This window comes from Oncorhynchus keta, chromosome 31, assembly GCF_023373465.1.
Source record: "Oncorhynchus keta strain PuntledgeMale-10-30-2019 chromosome 31, Oket_V2, whole genome shotgun sequence".
Classification (NCBI taxonomy): Eukaryota; Metazoa; Chordata; class Actinopteri; order Salmoniformes; family Salmonidae; genus Oncorhynchus; species Oncorhynchus keta.
The window spans coordinates 11,011,828-11,032,343 of NC_068451.1; the positions used below are offsets into that span (position 1 = coordinate 11,011,828).

General features: G+C 45.0%; 1 protein-coding gene and 1 long non-coding RNA gene across 12 annotated transcripts in view; one reads left to right on the plus strand and one right to left on the minus strand.

Annotated features, from left to right (window-relative positions):
* LOC118364046 (ras/Rap GTPase-activating protein SynGAP-like) overlaps positions 1–20,516 on the plus strand; it is a 120,742-nt gene that overhangs the window by 69,207 nt on the left and 31,019 nt on the right. For 7 of the 11 annotated variants that reach the window (XM_052489547.1, XM_052489556.1, XM_052489552.1 and 4 more), the window contains 12 exons: positions 3,071–3,224; positions 3,826–3,924; positions 5,418–5,657; positions 5,907–6,236; positions 7,875–8,019; positions 8,141–8,285; positions 8,476–8,712; positions 8,956–9,157; positions 9,453–9,682; positions 9,984–10,197; positions 10,537–11,133; positions 13,212–13,649. In XM_052489547.1, coding sequence (XP_052345507.1) covers positions 3,071–3,224; positions 3,826–3,924; positions 5,418–5,657; positions 5,907–6,236; positions 7,875–8,019; positions 8,141–8,285; positions 8,476–8,712; positions 8,956–9,157; positions 9,453–9,682; positions 9,984–10,197; positions 10,537–11,133; positions 13,212–13,649 — 3,031 coding nt within the window. The remainder of the gene's footprint in view (positions 1–3,070; positions 3,225–3,825; positions 3,925–5,417; positions 5,658–5,906; positions 6,237–7,874; positions 8,020–8,140; positions 8,286–8,475; positions 8,713–8,955; positions 9,158–9,452; positions 9,683–9,983; positions 10,198–10,536; positions 11,134–13,211; positions 13,650–20,516) is intronic. The other 4 variants (XM_052489549.1, XM_052489553.1, XM_052489550.1 and 1 more) reach the window with 4 other exon arrangements.
* On the minus strand, positions 6,077–7,796 carry LOC127914289 (uncharacterized). The gene is made up of 3 exons (XR_008087909.1): positions 7,202–7,796; positions 6,742–6,823; positions 6,077–6,200 (listed from the first exon to the last, which is right to left on the minus strand). It is a non-coding gene; the product is annotated as an uncharacterized LOC127914289 (long non-coding RNA).

A 20,516-nucleotide genomic window follows, 5' to 3' on the forward strand; every position in this document is an offset into this window, starting at 1 on the left:
ATAGGATTAAATGTCAGAGGTTTGTCAGGCATATGTGTATAGGTGGCAGGGAAGTCAGGCGCAGGAGAGTCAAACGGAGTGTAAAATGGAGTCTTTTAATAATGTCCTAGTAACATGCTCCATAACACTAAACAGGAAAAGAACATAAACATAATATGCGTACGAAGACCCGTCGCGCACCTATACAACAAACTACACTGACAATAAACAATCTCTGACAAAGACATGAGCGGAAACAGAGGGTTAAATACACAACAGGTAATGAATGGGATTGAAAACAGGTGTGTGGGAAGACAAGACAAAACAAATGGAAAATGAAAAATGGATCAATGATGGCTAGAAGACCGGTGACGTCGAACGCCGAGCACCGCCCGAACAGGGAGAGGCAACGACTTCGGCAGAAGTCGTGACAGGGATTGTGAATAATGAGTTTAAATGTATTTGGCTAAGGTGTATGTAAACTTCAGACTTCAACTGCATCTCTCTTAGTCTCTCTCTCTCTGTTTTCTCATCAACCCTGTCACTCCCTTCCTCTCTAAATTACAATAGTTTACATAACAACTTGATTTCCTCTGAGAGGTACTCTTCCACCATCTTCCCCCTTTCCTTCTCTCTCCTTCTCTCTCGCCCTCTCGCCCTCCCTTTCTCGACCTCCCCCACTGTCCTTTATTTCTCTCATTCTGACTCATTTCTTTGGATCTATTTTTATCTCTCTCTCTCCTCTCTCTCTCTCTCTCTCTCTCTCCTACTCCACTGTAAGTATTCAATGTTCTGATGCACGTTATAATAATAATAATAATAATATATGCCATTCAGCTGACGCTTTTATCCAAAGCGACTTACAGTCATGTGTGCATACATTCTACGTATGGGTGGTCCCGGGAATCGAACCCACAACCCTGGCGTTACAAGCGCCATGCTCTACCAACTGAGCCACAGAAGGATGAGTGAATGTCCACAAAAACAGTGGCACAGGAAGAATGCGAAAGAGCTGGATGCATCAGGGACATCATAGTAGGGAGACTGTTACTTTCTTTTCTCTGCTTTTTCTGTGTTGTGGTCCCCTTTCTGTCATTCTGTATCTGTCTCCTCTTCAGTTCAGTGGCATTGTGGCATAATCGGTGTGTGTGTGTGTCTGTATGTATAAGTCAGTGTGGGCGGGCATGGCGGGCAAGCGTCATGGACAATTCTATTCACGTGTTGCTCTGTGCCTTATGCATGTACAGTATGGCTGGCAATAGAAATATAGCTTTGTTGTCCAAGAACTATCGTGGTTATGCTCACATCTAATCTAATCCAGTGAAACTCTAATTGAATGCTAATGTGTTTACTTCTTCAGATGACAATTAGACCCGTTGTGAGACTAGCAGCGCATTGTTTTTTGATGTGACCTCTTTTGACGCTCACATAACACAGAATTTGTGAGTACAGACGGATTCCTTTGGCATGAAAAGCAGAATGGTTGCGTGCTGTTTCTCATTTTTTTCCGATTAAGATATGCTCAAGTGTATCTCAGAAAAACTCCACTGGGCCTGCCGTTATGAAAGATCTCTAGCTCTCTGTGCCCTCAATGACTGATTGTATTCCAGTCCCCTTGTCACAGTTCGATTTGTTAGTGAGATTGTAGTGAGCTATAAACAGAGGGTAGTCCCTTTAGTGCAAGAAGTGTATACCGACATTCAAAGGAAAAATATTGACAGTGGTTGCATTTTTTTGGGCCACATGGTGCCAGTTGCCTTGTTGACTTAATCATCCCCCTAATCAAATCAAATTGTATTTTTCACATGCTTCGTAAACAGGTGTAGTCCTTACAGTGAAATGCTTACTTACAGGTCCTTCCCAACAATGCAGAGGAAAAAAAAGAAAAGTAATAACTCTAGGAATAGACACACCATGAGTAACGATTACTTGGCTATATACACAGAGTACCAGTACTGAGTCGATGTGCAGGGGTATGAGGTAATGGAGGTAGATATGTACAGGATAAAGGTAGGGATAAAGTGACTTGGTAACAGGATAGATAATAAACAGTAACAGTAGCTCACATGTGATGAGTCATAAGAGATGCAAAAAAAGTGTCAATGCAGATAGTGAAATAGTTAACCAATAGCTACACGGACTAGCTATTTAGCAGTATTATGGCATGGGGGTGGAAGCTGTTTAGGGTCCTGTTGGTTCCAGACTTGGCGTATCGGTACCACTTGCCATGCGAAAGTAGAAAGAATAGTTTATGACTTTTTAGGGCCTTCCTCTGATACCGTCTGGTATAGAGGTCCTGGATGGCAGGGAGCTCGGCCCCAGTGATGTTCTGGGCCGTACGCACTGCCCTTGTAGCTCCTTGCGGTTGGATGCCAAGCAGTTTCCATACCAGGCGGTGATGCAGATACGGTAGTCACTGGGAAGCTGTAACCTATACGACACCTCGTTGACCCTCCGGAGAACCTTGAATGGTAGAGGAACGGGGGGTCGTCTGCTCCTTTTGACGGTGGACGGCACGCTGGAGTCTCACGTGGGCATCGCTCCACACTTCTGCGTACCTGAACCACTCATCAACCGCAGGAGCTTCAGTCTGGCCCGTGATCCAAGGAGCCAGGTCCGTCTGAAAACCCAGAGCACACTGAAAGTGGCTCAAACCAGTGGAGGAGTGACGAGCAGAGTACGTCCAGAACTCACTACATGGAAGGAATCGAGCCCCCAGCCGCGCGTCCAGGAGGACTAGAAAAAGAGAACAGCAAAAGGAGTACGGGAAAACCACGCTGGTTGACTTGACTAAACATATAAGACGAACTGGCGCAGAGAGACAGGAAACACAGGGATAAATACACTGGGGAAAATAAGCGACACCTGGAGGGGGTGTAGACAATCACAGGAACAGGTGAAACAGATTAGGGCGTGACAGTGACATGTTCTAAAACTTTTGACCGGTAGTGTATATGTGGCTGTTTGGCTGTGGTAGAGTTACCCTTCATAACCACAGTTCAGAATGCTGTGTACTGTATCCTTGATGCAGTGTAATGTAATGTATGGGACTCACTCTGCTCCTCTCACTGTGTCTCTGCTCCCCACCCAGAACACGCCTGATGCAGAGCTTCAAAGAGTCCCACTCCCATGAGTCCTTGCTGTCTCCCAGCAGCGCTGCCGAGGCGCTGGACCTCACCCTGGATGAGGACGCCATCATCAAGCCCGTCCACTCCAGCATCCTGGGACAGGAGTACTGTTTTGAGGTGACGCTGACACGACACACACACACACACACACACACACACACAATGTACACAGATAGTGCTACTAATTAAACCTGGGTTCAAATACTATTTGAAATCATTTCAAATAACTTTGCTCGGCTTGATTGAGCTTGCCTGGTGCACTGGAACCAATAGAAGAAAATAAAGTTCAAATCCTGCCCATTTGCCACTCCGGGCATGCTAAAGCAAACATATTAACACATATTAAAGATTTCAAATAGCATTTCAACCCAGGTCTGTCTACTATTGTTACTAATGCTACTAATGTTGAGTAGAAGTCTCTCCATTGGCATCAACAAAAGGATTTATTGAATAAGGCTGTGATTTTTTTAAAATCTAGTTATCTGTGGAAAAGATATCAAAACGGAAGCCAACGAGCGGCTCGAAATGAGCTCATGTCCCAAGTTGATTTGTCACAGAAATTTGTTGTGAAAACGGCTTTCACTGCATGGCTCACTTTCCCATAGCCAACGTGTACATGACACAAGTCTCTGATTTAAAGGACGTTGTTATGCCACTTGTCATCTTCTCCCAAGTTGCTAATGGTTGTGGCTGTTGATGTTACCGTTGGTAACCTCAGGTGACTACGGCTTCAGGAACCAAGTGCTTTGCATGTCGCTCGGGTGCAGAGAGAGACAAATGGATCGAGAATCTTCAGAGAGCTGTCAAACCCAACAAGGTGGGGAAACAAGGACGAGAAATTAAGCTACTTCTCTATCTGTCAGTGCTTCCCTCCTTCTCCCCTGTCTTCAATATGTCTGTGTCAATCTGAGCATTTCCTCATTTTGTTTACTGTAACCTCCATGTGCTCTCTGTTTGTCTATGTCTGTAATGTATAGTGATCAAATACAGTACATATTAAAACACAGCACTTCTACACTATCATCCGAGTTAAATAAAGAACTAAAAAGACGCAAACTCAGCACTTTAGATGCGGTTGATTAAAACAGATCTTCTAATTTCAGCTCAGCTTGATCTCCTAGGTCTGCGTAATAGGCCCCTTCCCTCCCCTCCCTCTTATCAAAAGAGCCATTATGTGAGACAAATAACTGCTCTCGGTGGCAGCAAGGGAGCTGCAGTTATTAAGGCAAACCGAGAGGAAACATCAGCCCGAGTGGATTGACTCATCCAGATGCGGTGACTGCAGGGTTCCTGGCCTGAATCACGGGGCTCCAAGGACTCGACACGGGGGCTGCAAAATATCCTCTGCACCCTCATGAATCTCCAACCAGATAGATGATGGGAGAGATAAGACGAGGTGCGACGTCGATAGAGACCAGGATGTTCATTAGGTTTCGCAACCGTCGCTGGGCAGACAGACACTCTTGATTCTTCTTCCTATTGAAATTCTTGATGAACAGTTGAAGGGGTTGTATCGGCGGACATCTGCATTTATTGTCAGGCGGCATACCAATGGAGAACTTAAGAAATAACAACTTTGGAAAATTGGTGATATACTTAGCAATCGAAATTCGGTATTAAGAGCTGATCTAAGCCGGGGCTGAGCGATCCAGTGGCATTTCAGACTAGTTAAAATGAGTCACCCCTGACTAAAACATCACTCTGTGCAATCTGCACAGCACGCTCTCCTCCCATGGGGGGATTTCAGACATAGTTGGCTCTTTGTAAACATGTTCAGAAAATGCAGCTCTCTGCTGCAACATTACCAATCACACGTCCACTTTATGTCTCTCATGCCTCCAGTACATATGTGTTATCTAATTTATCTCCAGTACATATGTGTTCTCTAATTTATCTCCAGTACATATGTGTTATCTAATTTATCTCCAGTACATATGTGTTATCTAATTTATCTCCAGTACATATGTGTTATCTAATTTATCTCCAGTACATATGTGTTATCTAATTTATCTCTATCCATATGTATTATCTAGTTTATCTCTATCCATATGTGTGCATATTGTTCTTAGACTGTTCTTAATCAGTGGTGGAAAAGGTAATGAATAGTCATAGTTGAGTAAAAGTAAAGATACCTTAATATACAATGGCCCAAGTGAAAGTCACCCAGTAAAATACGACTTGAGTAAAAGACTAAAAGTATTTAGTTTTAAATATACTTAACTATCAAAAGTAAATGAAATTGCTCAAATATACTTAAGTATCAAAAGTATGCCTTGTCCTTTTGCCACCCTCTCTTCGAACCCTCTTCAGGACAACAGTCGGAGGGTGGACAACGTGCTGAAACTCTGGATCATCGAGGCGCGGGAACTTCCCGCCAAGAAGCGCTACTACTGCGAACTTTGTCTGGACGACATGCTTTACGCACGCACCACCAGCAAGCCCCGGACTGACACCGTGTTCTGGGGCGAGCACTTTGAGTTCAACAACTTGCCAGCCGTCCGCAACCTACGCCTTCATCTCTACAAGGAGACTGACAAGAAGAGACGCAAGGTGAAGGGACAACTCTCTCACCAGTGTGCAAAACGGGATAAAACTGGTTAAAATGACATTTTTGCAGGCTGGTTAAAGCACTGCTGTGGTTTAATGACAGCAGCTTGATGATTAGGAATAAATATACTTTAGTTTCATTACTATCCTCTTTTTCTCCTTTTTCTTAAAGGCCCAGGCCCCATAACTCTTGACCACAAAGTCCCACATTAAGTTCATCTGATTTATGCCTTATTTCCCCTCTTCTATCAGGAAAAGAGCACATACCTGGGACTGGTCAGTATCCCTATCTCCAGCATCACGGGCCGACAGTTTGTGGAGCAGTGGTACCCGGTCATCCAGCCTAGCGTCCTGGCCAAGGGGCAAGCAGGGGGCAAGATCATCAATGCCTCCCTACGCCTCAAATCCCGTTACCAGACCATGAGTATCCTGCCCATGGAGCTGTACAAGGAGTTTGCCGAGTATGTTACCAATAACTACCGGACTTTGTGTGCGGTGCTGGAGCCTCTACTGAGCGTGAAGAGTAAAGAAGAGGTGGCCTGTGCGCTGGTCCACATATTACAGAGCACGGGGAAAGCAAAGGTAAGTATTGGCATGAAACAAGTTGTTACTTCAGTAGTACACGGTACAATGCAAGGTCATATTCCTGTATACACCTACCTCACTGTATCCTGTGTATATACCAGATAAATGCTGTTTTTGATTTGATAACATAATATTGATGGAACAGGAGTACGGGGGGGGTGCATTACTGCCAAATAGATCAGTGTCGTAACCGTATTCTTTAAATACATAGGATGTGGTGTTGTGATGTAACCAGTGTAACATGTGTCATGTTAATGTCACCATCCTATTACTTGATGGCCCATTGTTCTACCAATATGTCATGCAGACGAGCCATTGTTTACTTTACTGGCCACACTGGATATTAATTCAGTCCTTGAATTTGGGCAGTTCATGGTAGGGCTCAATGCCATGCTATGTAGGAGATGTGCTGAACAGGCAAACATCGCTTCCATTGGTCGATTATCAATGAAATTATTATTGAATCACAAAACGCAACAAAACATTCCATAGCATTTCTTACCTATCTTTTGGAATTTTCCACAACCACAACTTCTACAACCTCAGGTTCCCTTCGAAATCAGACTGTCTCCACCAGTATCTCCCTGAGAAATAAATGTTTATGTGATGTCACTGTACCGAATGTATAGCTAGATGATGCATTGTTTGGGTGGTCCTAGGTTGAAAATGCTGTCAACCAGCATTATCATCTACAAACCAAACACACTATCATGTCAACAATCTGCATATCTAGATTTAGCTGGTTGAAATAAAGGCATTGGGCATCTTGTGTGGTTTATGCAGTGTATACATGATGTAGCTAGTTATCATTAGATTATTTGAGTTACAAAACAGTCCAAATACAAAAGATGTCAGCTACCTAAGTAGCCATGTTAGCAAGCTTGAACATTGAACACACTAAGGTTAGCAGCTAATGTAGCTAAAAGAAAACAGGCTAAAAACGCAACCCAACACTTACCTACCTGTTCATGAGGATGATGGCCATTTCGGCAACACTCTTCCACCTTCCAAAATTAATTCCAATGTTTATCCGGTTTCTGGATTGGTCATGAGCAGTCTTTTTCGTGCTTCTTTTTCTCTTTTGGGGACGAGTTGATTCAGATCCAAGAACTGAGAATGATGCTTGTTTCTGACTACATTTTCTGAAAATGCTGACCATGCTACCAGAACAGTTTATCTGCAAACAAGTTAGCTAGCTTGTTTGCTTCGTCTGCTCTGGCGACTGTAGCTTGCAAGTGACTTTCAGCTCCGGAGGATGGCAGCAGGGTTGTTTGAGTAGACAGGATTTAGTGCGAAGACACACCTTGCCCAGAAGGCCAGCCCGAGGCGGCTCAGGGCTCCATCCCCTTGTTTTCGTTCAAAGTGAAAACACAACAGAAGAAGTGGGGCGGCATGGAGGCGCCCACAACCTGCGGATTCTATCTTTAAGGCACTATGAACTACAAAATGAACACTAGTTTGACTACTTCTTGGTTTTCTTACCCAAACCATAAACCAAAAGAGATAACAAATTACATTCTGACCTGAGGAAAGGCGTTATATCCTCAAAATTAAATTTGAGAGTACCCAATAGATTATAATTGAATGTTTTAAAAAGAAAGTCTATGCTATGTTGACGTTTTGTTTTTTTCCCAGGATTTTCTTTCGGACATGGCGATGTGTGAGGTAGATAGATTCATTGACCGAGAACACCTTATCTTCAGAGAGAACACTCTGGCCACCAAAGCCATAGAAGAGTACCTCAAGCTGATTGGACATAAGTACCTCAAGGATGCAATAGGTGTGGCCTTCAAATGCTTCACATTCATCACTCAATACATGTTGTTGAACTGTTCTTGCTGTGATGTATTCATTATCTTTCTGTGTTTGCCTAATGGTCAGTGATATTGTGTTTGTTTCAGGGGAGTTCATAAGGGCACTGTACGAATCAGAAGAGAACTGCGAGGTGGACCCCATGAGGACACCACCCTCTGTCCTTCCAGATCACCAAGCCAATCTCCGCATGTGCTGCGAACTGGCACTCTGCAAAATCGTCAACTCCCATTGGTCAGTAGACTTACTATTTGTTTCATTCAACCAAGGATTACTCCTGGGCTACAGCACCCAAAGACTTATTTACAGAATTTTGATTGCTGAACACCAGATTTGCATTCAGTTGTTGGGATACACTGCCTGACTAAAGCAGAATATCATATGAAATGGTAATAACACACTGAATATTTGTATCTCTCTGCAGTGTGTTTCCTCGAGAGCTGAAGGAGGTGTTTGCCTCGTGGAGGGTGCGCTGTGCGGAGAGGGGGAGGGAGGACATCGCAGACCGCCTAATCAGCGGCTCCCTTTTCCTGCGCTTCCTGTGTCCGGCCGTCATGTCCCCCTCCCTGTTCAACCTGACCCAGGAGTACCCAGACGAGCAGACGTCTCGCACGCTCAGCCTCATCTCCAAAGTGGTGCAGAACCTGGCCAACTTCTCCAAGTCAGTTCATTCATTCAATACAACTTATAATGTTATGCTTATGCTAAAACTTTTGTAATATTTAGTATTTTTCCAGGACACAGATTAAGCCTAATCCTGGACTAATGTAGATTCTCCATTGAAAGTGCTTATTAGTTATTAATCCAGGGTTGGGCTAATTCTGTTGGGCTAATTCTGTGTAATCTCTGTGAGTATACAGCATTTTGACTCTTCTTCTTCTCTCTCTCTCTCTCACTCCCTCAGATTTGGTATGAAAGAGGAGTACATGAGCTTCATGAATGAGTTCTTAGAAATGGAGTGGGGCTCCATGCAACAATTCCTCTATGAGATCTCCAACCTGGACAGTGTGAGCAACGCGGGGGGCTTCGAGGGCTACATCGACCTGGGCAGGGAGCTGTCCATACTGCACAGCCTCCTCTGGGAGGTCATGGCCCAGCTCAGCAAGGTAGGGAGGATCAGGGTAAATATTAACAATATAACCTCTACAATATATGACCAATAAAAAAATACAAGTTACAGATAACCAATGTGGTGTTATTCAATAATGATTGATTCCAATTAGCAATCAGGACAATAAAATAACTATGTATGGTCTTGACACACCAGTAATCTGAAAGTATGAGTCAGTAGAATGAATGGAACGATTAAGTATACTTGCAATTTTCAAGAATAAGATACTTCAAAAATTGAACCATTTGAATGCTTTTCCTATTGTCATTGCTAACTTGTATTCATGTCAGTCTTCTAACCCTAACCCACAGGATGCCATTATCAAACTGGGTCCCTTGCCCCGCCTCTTGAATGACATCAGCATGGCCCTGCGCAACCCCCACCTGCAGAGGCAGCCCAGCCACCAGAACCAGACAGATAGAGTCCATGAGAGACAGACGGAGAGGCTGCTCTCACGACCCAGCTTCCACAGGGGAGTCTCCTCGGAGTTCCAGAATCTCATGATGAAGGATCTCAACAGGTAGTGCCCTGGCTTTATCAAATCATATAGGCCTATTTCCTGGAAACAGGTTAAGTATAGTCCTGGACAAAAAAAGCACTCTGAATGGAGAATTTCATTTGAACATACTTTTTTTGTCTAGGATTAGGTTTAATCTGTGTTGGGGAAACCAGCCCTAGGAGGATGGTTGGTTGGTACGTTTGTAAAGGTGTTGCCTTTCCCGCCATAAGGCTGTAGTTGGGTTGTGGCTTTTATGTCAAACTTGTAATACCTTGTCATCGTCTTCTCCAATCTGTTGCCATGTGTTGTTGCCTTTCTTAAGCTCCATAGATATCACTCGCTTGCCTTCCCCTACATCTGGTGTGTCCGGTGGGGGGGTCATGCCATCTCGTGCTCATGCTCAGCTGAGTTTCCAAGAGCGCGATCACCCACATCGAGCCTCCAAAGACGTTTTCTATGTAACCCGCCCTCCCTTGGCCCGATCCAGCCCTGCCTACTGCACCAGTAGCTCCGATATCACAGAGCCAGACCACAAGGTTAGTTGAATTCTAGAGTTTTGATATCATTAAGATATGTTAGGAGCCATGTTCTACAGGAAATTATGTAAACTGCACATCTCCTTTCCATGTGGTAGCCAAGTCTGGCAGACGACTGCAGGATAGTATGGCAGCTATGCGCTCATAGGAAAATGATGCATGTACCTTAGTGGTAAGTCATGGGACATGCAATTCAGGCATACAACCACCCCTCTCAATAGATAAAACACTTGATCAACTTATTGGCACTTAAGAGTTGGGCACACAAGGGTGTTAGCTATATCAATCTAGTCTAGGTGCTCAGTGTCAATAAAGTGTATATCTATGATGGACCTCCAGGACTCCACAATGAACAGCGTGTCTAACCTGCAGTCGGTGGCCATGCTCAACTCCTCCCAGGCCTCCATCACCGGCATGGGCAGCTTCGGAGGGCTCAGCAGCCAGGGTGGAGGAGGCCTGGGCTCAGGCCTGAGCGGCCAGCTCCGGGCCGGGGGCCGCCACTCGGCTGGCTCGGGGGGATCCAGCATGTCAGGGGGCCTCCGGCTGAGCCAGTTGAGCCAGATGGGCACCACCACCGACTCGCTGTCCCAGCAGCAGCAGCAGCAGGCCGCCGCCCTGAGATACCCGCTCTCCTTCCAGAACCCCCTGTTTCACCTGGCCACCGGCACTGCAGATGGACCCCACCTTCACCACCAGCACAGCAGGGCCCATCTCCCGCCGCCCCTGCTCCTGGCCCCGGAGCCTGACCCCGGTGGCTCGCACCAGGCCTACATCCCCCAGTTCGCCCACGGGGGGTTCTCACGCAGCGAGGACCTGTCCACCCTAAGGACCGGGGCAGGGCACCTGGGGCAGCCAGCCATTATCCACTCACACAGCTATAGTGACGACTACAGCAGGGCTGATTACGCACGGCGGCAACTGTCCATGCACGGGCAGGTATGGATTAACTTAAGGTCAAGAATGTGTTTACAATCATGTTCTACTTTTGTGCAAATTAGCCTTTTTGTCTCTCCTACATGATAATAATTTAAGTCAACATTTGTTTGTAGCCTACATTACCGTAATTTCTGGACTATTAAGCACACCTGAATATAAACCGCACCCACTGAATAAAAAAAAAAAGTAATTTGTACATAAATAAGACGCACATGTCTATAAGCCGCAGGTGCCTACCGGTACATTGAAACAAATTAACTTTACACAGCCTTTAAATGAAACACGGCTTGTAACAAAAATAAATAAGCTTTTAAACGAAACACGGCTTGTTACAAAAATTAATAGGCCTTTAAATGAAACACAGCTTGTAACAAAAATAAATAGGCTTTTAAACTAAACACGGCTTGTAACAAAAATAAATAGGCTTTTAAACGAAACACGGCTTGTAACAAAAATAAATAGGCTTTAACGAAACACGGCTTGTAACAAAAATAAAAAAAATAGCAGTAAACAGTAGCCTACCAAGAAAGTCATTGGTCACTCTCCTCCTCCTGTGCACTGAAACCACTGAAGTCATCTCATTCAGTGTCAGAGTAGAATAGCCTCAGAATTGCTTCATCCGATGTTGGATCATTTTCATTGTCGCTCTCCTCATTTTTATCCGGAGGCAAATTCCCCGCTGAGCTCATGCTGCCCTCTTCAACACGCAGCAGTCCAGCCTTTCGAAACCCATTGATGATAGTGGATTTTTTGACAATGCTCCCTGCTGTCAGGACCCACTGGCAGACTTGACCATAAGTTGCTCTGCGCATGGATTTCTCCCCACTTGTCATCCAAGCCTCCCACTGAACACGGAGCGCCACCTTAAATGCACGATTTACACTGATGTCGAAAGGCTGCAAATACTTTGTTGTGCCCCCAGGAATCACAGCTGGAATTGAGTTTGCCCTCTTGATGAATTCTTTCACAGAATCTGTTATGTGGGCCCTCATGCTGTCCAACACGAGTAATGCCTTGTTCTTGTGAAAGAATCCTCCCGGTCGCTTGCCGTAAACACTCCGTATGCCATTCATGCATTAGGCCTTCCGTCATCCATCCTTTCTTGTTGACTTTCATAACAATTCCTCTCTGGGAATTTTTCTTTTGGCATCGTCATGCGTTTAAAAATCAACATCGGTGGAAGCTTTTCTCCCGATGCCGTGCAGCTCAGAACACAGGTGAAGTGCGTTTTTTGTTGACAGTACGAGTGAGAGGCAGGTCAAACGTCAGAGGAACCTCATCCATATTTATGATGTCGTGCGGGCCGATGGAATGCTCCGCTATCTTTGCATCATTGAATTTGCGGAAGTTTGAAACGTTTTCCTCGTAGTCGGGAGGGAGCTGCTGACACAGACTCGTCCGTACCTTGACGGACAGGCCTTTACGTCTCATAAATCTTAGACACCACAATGGTCCACCTCTAAAATCCTCAAACTTCATTGCGGTGGCGATTGTTTTGGCTTTCAGTTGGATCTGCACAGTTGAAACACCTCGGCCGTCTGCTCTCTGTGTGTTGACCCAGTCTTCAAGCTCATTTTCTAGTTCGGGCCATCTGCTTTTCTTCCCTCTGAAAGCTTTTGTTGTCTTTTTTCACTGAGTCAGTTCCTCACGCTGCTGTTTCCAACATCTTATCATCGACTCATTAAAGCCAAGCTCCCGTGCAGCAGCTCTATTTCCTTTTCCAACAGCCAGATCGATCGCCTTCAACTTGAAAGCTGCATCATATGCATTTCTCCGTGTCTTTGCCATGATGAGGGTGACAAAATGACTACCGTAATCAGAATGATGGGAAGTTTGAGCGCGCTCGATTTACATCACATTATGTGACGGTGCTCAGTTTTTTGGCGGCATGAATCTTGTGAAAGTGGGAAAAATCCATAAATTAGCCGCGTCATTGTATAAGCCGCGAGGTTCAAAGCGTGGGGAAAAAAGTAGCGGCTTATAGTCCGGAAATGACGGTACTATAATTAGCATAATGTAAACATCTGAAACAGGTTGAAGGCCAGGATAACTTGGTGTTCTCTAATTGTCCTTGTTAGGATAATCTTCAACAGCAACAGCAGATGGGCATGGCCTCTCAGACTGGTACCTCCCACTCCTCCCTGGCCACACCCCCCTCCACAGTCCAGCCCACGCGCCAGAGCTCCATCGCCCCGCCTTCCGCTCAACGCGTCAAATCACAGACCTCCCATCAGCTGTCTGTCAGTGCGGCTGTTGCTCCCACACCATCCGCTAAGACACGACCGCCCAGTGCCAACCTATCGCCAGAGTCGGGCTACGGAGGTCGGCAACAGGCACCGCGGCAACAGCTGTCGGTCAAAGACAACACAGCCCCTGGACTGCCCCACCAGCAGAGCTCTGTCAGGGAGAGCCAGGGGCCACAGGGAGGCACTACAACGACCATACAGCAATCGCAGCAGCAGCAACAGCAACAACCACAGCAACAGCACCTGCTTAAACCTTCCATCAGCAAACAGGTATGCAGGCTACTGTACTCTATTGTGTAGTTCAATCTACCCTTAAGTCTGCCAACAAGCTCATAGCTGTCACTGTTATTTTCTCTCACTCTGAAAAGAGCATTATATACAGTGGGGCAAAAAAGTATTTAGTCAGCCACCAATTGTGCAAGTTCTCCCACTTAAAAAGATGAGAGAGGCCTGTAATTTTCATCATAGGTACACTTCAACTATGACAGACAAAATAAGAGAAAGAAAATCCAGAAAATCACATTGTAGGATTTTTTATGAATTTATTTGCAAATTATGGTGGAAAATAAGTATTTGGTCACCTACAAACAAGCAAGATTTCTGGCTCTCACAGACCTGTAACTTCTTCTTTAAGAGGCTCCTCTGTCCTCCACTCATTACCTGTATTAATGGCACGTGTTTGAACTTATTATCAGTATAAAAGACACCTGTCCACAACCTCAAACAGTCACACTCCAAACTCCACTATGGCCAAGACCAAAGAGCTGTCAAAGGACACCAGAAACAAAATTGTAGACCTGCACCAGGCTGGGAAGACTGAATCTGCAATAGGTAAGCAGCTTGGTTTGAAGAAATCAACTGTGGGAGCAATTATTACGAAATGGAAGACATACAAGACCACTGATAATCTCCCTCGATCTGGGGCTCCACGCAAGATCTCACCCCGTGGGGTCAAAATGATCACAATAACGGTGAGCAAAAATCCCAGAACCACACGGGGGGACCTAGTGAATGACCTGCAGAGAGCTGGGACCAAAGTAACAAGGCCTACCATCAGTAACACATTACGCCGCCAGGGACTCAAATCCTGCAGTGCCAGACGTGTCCCCCTGCTTAAGCCAGTACATGTCCAGGCCCGTCTGAAGTTTGCTAGAGAGCATTTGGATGATCCAGAAGAAGATTGGGAGAATGTCATATGGTCAGATGAAACCAAAATATAACTATTTTTTGGTAAAATTCAACTCGTCATGTTTGGAGGACAAAGAATGCTGAGTTGCATCCAAAGAACACCATACCTACTGTGAAGCATGGGGGTGGAAACATCATGCTTTGGGGCTGTTTTTCTGCAAAGGGACCAGGACGACTGATCCGTGTCAAGGAAAGAATGAATGGGGCCATGTATCATGAGATTTTGAGTGAAAACTTCCTTCCATCAGCAAGGGCATTGAAGATGAAACGTGGCTGGGTCTTTCAGCATGACAATGATCCCAAACACACTGCCAGGGCAACGAAGGGGTGGATTTGTAAGAAGCATTTCAAAGTCCTGGAGTGGCCTAGCCAGTCTCCAGATTTCAACCCCATAGAAAATCTTTGGAGGGAGTTGAAAGTCCGTGTTGCCCAGCAACAGCCCCAAAACATCACTGGTCTAGAGGAGATCTGCACGGAGGAATGGGTCCAAAATACCAGCAACAGTGTGTGAAAACCTTGTGACGACTTACAGAAAACGTTTGACCTCCGTCATTGCCAACAAAGGGTATGTAACAAAGTATTGAGATAAACTTTTGTTATTGACCAAATACTTATTTTCCACCATAATTTGCAAATAAATTCATAAAAAATGCTACAATGTGATTTTCTGGATTTTGTTTCTAATTTTGTCTGTCATAGTTGAAGTGTACCTATGATGAAAATTACAGGCCTCTCTCATCTTTTTAAGTGGGAGAACTTGCACAATTGGTGGCTGACCAAATACTTTTTTGCCCCACTGTAACACCTCTCAATTACAGTTCAACCATGCTATCTCTTGCACAGTTGTTTCTGACCAACCCCAGATTCCCAGTGACCTGTATGATTAAATAGGGCCAAGGGTCACCCCCTCATATGTGTAGTACACAGTAGTGGTGCGTGGGTAAAATCACTGGGGAAGTCCGAAAAAAAGCCATATTACAACTTATGTGTTGTGATAATTGCTTTGTTTGCTCTATAACCTGTTAGTTCATGTGCCTTACGACCCTGATATATAGGCCTAAGGCCTAGTTAATAAGAAGACACAGTGGTAAAATAAATTCAAACACCTGGCGAAGTCCACAAAGCATGTTGCATGTAACAAACCGTAGCATAATCAATTTAATGTTAACAACATTTTCGGACCACTAAACAACTATTGATTTAGAACCACGGAAAGTTACCACAAGACACAAAGAAAACAGGAGCTGCCTCAACTATTCCAGCACCATTTTTTTTTTTTTTAATTTTGGGGTCACTTAGAAATGTCCTTGTTTTTGAAAGAAAAAATTTTTTTTGTCCATTTAAATAACATCAAATTGATCCTAAGTAGAGTGTAGACATAGTTCATGTTGTAAATGACTGTTGTAGCTGGAAACAACTGATTTTTAATGGAATATCAACATAAGCGTACAGAGGCCCATTATCAGCAACCATCTCTCCTGTGTTCCAATGGCACGTTGTGTTAGCTAATCCAAATTTATAATTTCAAAAGGCTAATTGATCATTAGGAAACCCTTTTGCAATTATGTTAGCACAGCTGAAAACTGTTGTTCTAATTAAAGAAGCAATAAAACTGGCCTTCTTTAGACAATCTGGAGCATCTGCATTTGTGGGTTCGATTATGGAAGTTTACATACATTTAGGTTGGAGTCATTAACTCGTTTTTCAACCACTCCACAAATTTCTTGTTGACACAAACTATAGTTTTGGCAAGTCGGTTAGGACATCTACTTTGTGCATGACACAAGTCATTTTCCCAACACTTGTTTACAGACAGATTATTTCACTTATAATTCACTGTATCACAATTCCAGTGGGTCAGAAGTTTACATACACTAGGTTGACTGTGCCTTTATACAGCTTGGACAATTCCAGAAAATGATGTCATGGCTTTAGAAGCTTCTGATAGGCTAATTGACATCATTTGAGTCAATTGGAGGTGTACCTGTGGATGTATTTCAAGGCCTACCTTCAAACTCATGGGAAAATCAAAAGAAATCAGACCTCAGAATATTTTTGTAGAACTCCACAAGTCTGGTTCATCCTTGAGAGACATTTCCAAACGCCTGAAGGTACCACGTTCATCTGTACAAACAATAGTACGCAAGTATAAACACCATGGGACCACGCAGCCGTCATACTGCTCAAGAAGGAGACGCGTTCTGTCTCCTAGAGCTGAACGTACTTTGAAGAGAAAAGTGCAAATCAATCCCAGAACAACAGCAAAGGACCTTGTGAAGATGCTGGAGGAAACAGGTACAAAAGTATCTATATAGTAAAATGTAAAATGAGTCCTATATCGCATAACCTGAAAGGCCGCTCAGCAAGGAAGAAGCCACTGCTCCACAACCGCCATAAAAAAGCCAGAATAAGGTTTGCAACTGCACATGGGGACAAAGATCATACTTTTTGGAGAAATGTCCTCTGGTCTGATGAAACAAACAAAAAAACTATTTGACCATTGTTATATTTGGAGGAAAAAGGGGGAAGCTTGCAAGCTGAAGAACACCATCCCAACTGTGAAGCACGGGGGTGGCAGCATCATGTTGTGGGGGTGCTTTGCTAGAGGAGGGACTAGTGCGCTTCACAAAATAGATGGCATCATAAGGGAGGAAAATGATGTGGATATATTAAAGCAACATCTCAAGACATCAGACAGGAAGTTAAAGCTTGGTCGCAAATGGGTCTTCCAAATGGACAATGACCCCAAGCATACTTCCAAAGTTGTGGCAAAATGGCTTAAGGACAACAAAGTCAAGGTATTGGAGTGGCCATCAACGTGACACTTACAGAACTTACCCTGGCTTTGGGAGAACTACGTGTTGCTATAGCTGAGGATCTTAAGGCTACTATTTCTGAACTGGACACCAAAATCGAGAGCACCGTTCAAACGGTCGCTTCGCAGGACCGTTTGTGGACCTTGAGAAAGCTTCTGAATTCAACGCTGGTACGATAGATGAGTTAGAGAAGCTATTCACGTCATGGCAGAATAGTGTGCAGAGGCTTTCTGTGAAAGTGGTCGACCTGGAGGGCCGATCCATACGTCATAACCTTCGCGTTGTTGGTCTGGCAGAGGGAGTGGAGGCTGGCTCTCGCCCCACCAACTTCTTCGCCATGCTATTGAGGGATGCAATGGGACTGGATGTTTTGGCTTCGGATCCCCAGCTGGACCGTGCACATCGCGCCCTTGTCACAGTGACTGGACTGGGTCAATGTCCTCGTCCAGTAATCATCTGTTGTCACAGTGTCAAGACACTGTCTTATCACAATCTTATCCTGCGCAAGGCTTGAATGAGGGGTAATCTGTTACATAAAGGGCACCCCTTCCGTGTCTATGAGGGTTATGTGCCCGATGTGGCAAATCATCGCGCCGGCTACAGAGATGTCATGATGTCATGATCAAACTCCACAAACTCCATCTTCGCCCAGCCTTGCTCTTCCCTGCAAGACTCAGAATTACCCCGCCTTCCGGTGAGAAGATTTGGTCTCCTCGGTTTTGGACGCAGAGAAGTTTATCCAGGAATATACACCAATCCCCGTACGGGTTAGAGTGCCTTGTCATTGTGTGTTCGGGTCTGTTCATGGTCTCGAATCCATACTATACCCTAACAGGTGAAACCGTATTAGACGGTCTCAGCAGGGGTGCTTTTTTGGCATCAGCCAGACAATGTGTTTATTATTTTGATTCTATTTTCTTCTAAGGTTTTGCATAATTAAGGGGTTAGGATCCGCTTTAGATGTATATAGAGTCTCATAAAACGAACGGAATCTGTCATTGATGTCTTTGGGGGAAGAGAGTAATTCCCCAGATGCTGATTTAACTTTGTGAATCATCAGGCCAATGAGGATGGAGCTCTCCCATCTACGTTCATTACAGGCATTCATTACAGCTATACATAAGAAGGGTAAAGATCCGGAAGAGGTAGGATCATACAGACCAATATCCCTCCTTAATACAGACCAAAAGATTTTAGAAAAAACTCAGGCTAACAGGCTTGGCACTTTAATTGGTCAATTCGGACCAGACCGGGTTTATCCCTAACAGAAACACGTTCTTAAATCTCAGGCGCCTCTTCAACATGTATTCTCAGAGGTTACCTAACGTGGACCTTGCCGTTATATCTCTTGATGCCGAAAAGGCATTTCAAATCAAATCAAATCAAATGTATTTATATAGCCCTTCGTACATCAGCTGATATCTCAAAGTGCTGTACAGAAAGCCAGCCTAAAACCCCAAACAGCAAGCAATGCAGGTGTAGAAGCACGGTGGCTAGGAAAAACTCCCTAGAAAGGCCAAAACCTAGGAAGAAACCTAGAGAGGAACCAGGCTATGTGGGGTGGCCAGTCCTCTTCTGGCTGTGCCGGGTGGAGATTATAACAGAACATGGCCAAGATGTTCAAATGTTCATAAATGACCAGCATGGTCGAATAATAATAAGGCAGAACAGTTGCAACTAGAGCAGCAGCACAGTCAGGTGGACTGGGGACAGCAAGGAGTCATCATGTCAGGTCGTCCTGGGGCACGGTCCTTGGGCTCAGGTCCTCCGAGAGAGAGAAAGAAAGAGAGAATTAGAGAGAGCATATGTGGGGTGGCCAGTCCTCTTCTGGCTGTGCTGGGTGGAGATTATAACAGAACATGGCCAAGATGTTCAAATGTTCATAAATGACCAGCATGGTCAATTAATAGTAAGGCAGAACAGTTGAAACTGGAGCAGCAGCATGGCCAGGTGGACTGGGGACAGCAAGGAGTCATCATGTCAGGTAGTCCTGGGGCATGGTCCTAGGGCTCAGGTCAGTTGATACTAGAGCAGCAGCATGGCCAGGTGGACTGGGGACAGCAAGGAGTCATCATGTCAGGTAGTCCTGGGGCATGGTCCTAGGGCTCAGGTCCTCCGAGAGAGAGAAAGAAAGAAGGAGAGAATTAGAGAACGCAGACTTAGATTCACACAGGACACCGAATAGGACAGGAGAAGTACTCCAGATATAACAAACTGACCCTAGCCCCCGACACAAACTACTGCAGCATAAATACTAGAGGCTGAGACAGGAGGGGTCAGGAGACACTGTGGCCCCATCCGAGGACACCCCGGACAGGGCCAAACAGGAAGGATATAACCCCACCCACTTTGCCAAAGCACAGCCCCCACACCACTAGAGGGATATCTTCAACCACCAACTTACCATCCTGAGACAAGGCTGAGTATAGCCCACAAAGATCTCCGCCACGGCACAACCCAAGGGGGGCACCAACCCAGACAGGATGACCGCAACAGTGAATCAACCCACTCAGGTGACGCACCCCCTGCAGGGACGGCATGAGAGAGCCCCAGTAAGCCAGTGACTCAGCCCCTGTAATAGGGTTAGAGGCAGAGAATCCCAGTGGAAAGAGGGGAACCGGCCAGGCAGAGACAGCAAGGGCGGTTCGTTGCTCCAGAGCACGTTGAGTGGTCCTATCTATTCAAGGTCCTACAGAAATGTAATATTGGAGATTTTTTCATATAGGAACCCCTGTGCGAGAATACTCACTAACCAATCATTGTCGCCCCGATTGAACCTTGACAGAGGGACAAGGCAGGGTTGTGCGCTGTCGCCTATGCTCTTCGCCCTAATTATTGAACCTCTCACTCAGGCGATGAGATCTCATGCAGCAATACATGGCTATAATACTAAAGATACTCTAAATTATATTTCCCTATACGCAGATGACATTCTCCTCTATGTAACAATCCCAAGCTAGTATTCCAGCTATTCTTGATCTGATGAATTTGTTTGGTACCTTCTCGGGATACAGAATCAATTGGAACAAGAGCAAATTAATGCCCATATGGTTGCAAAACATCTTCATCTTCAGAAAAATGTACCTACCTAGGAATTGTAGTTACCTAACAATACTCCTCACTATTTAAAGAG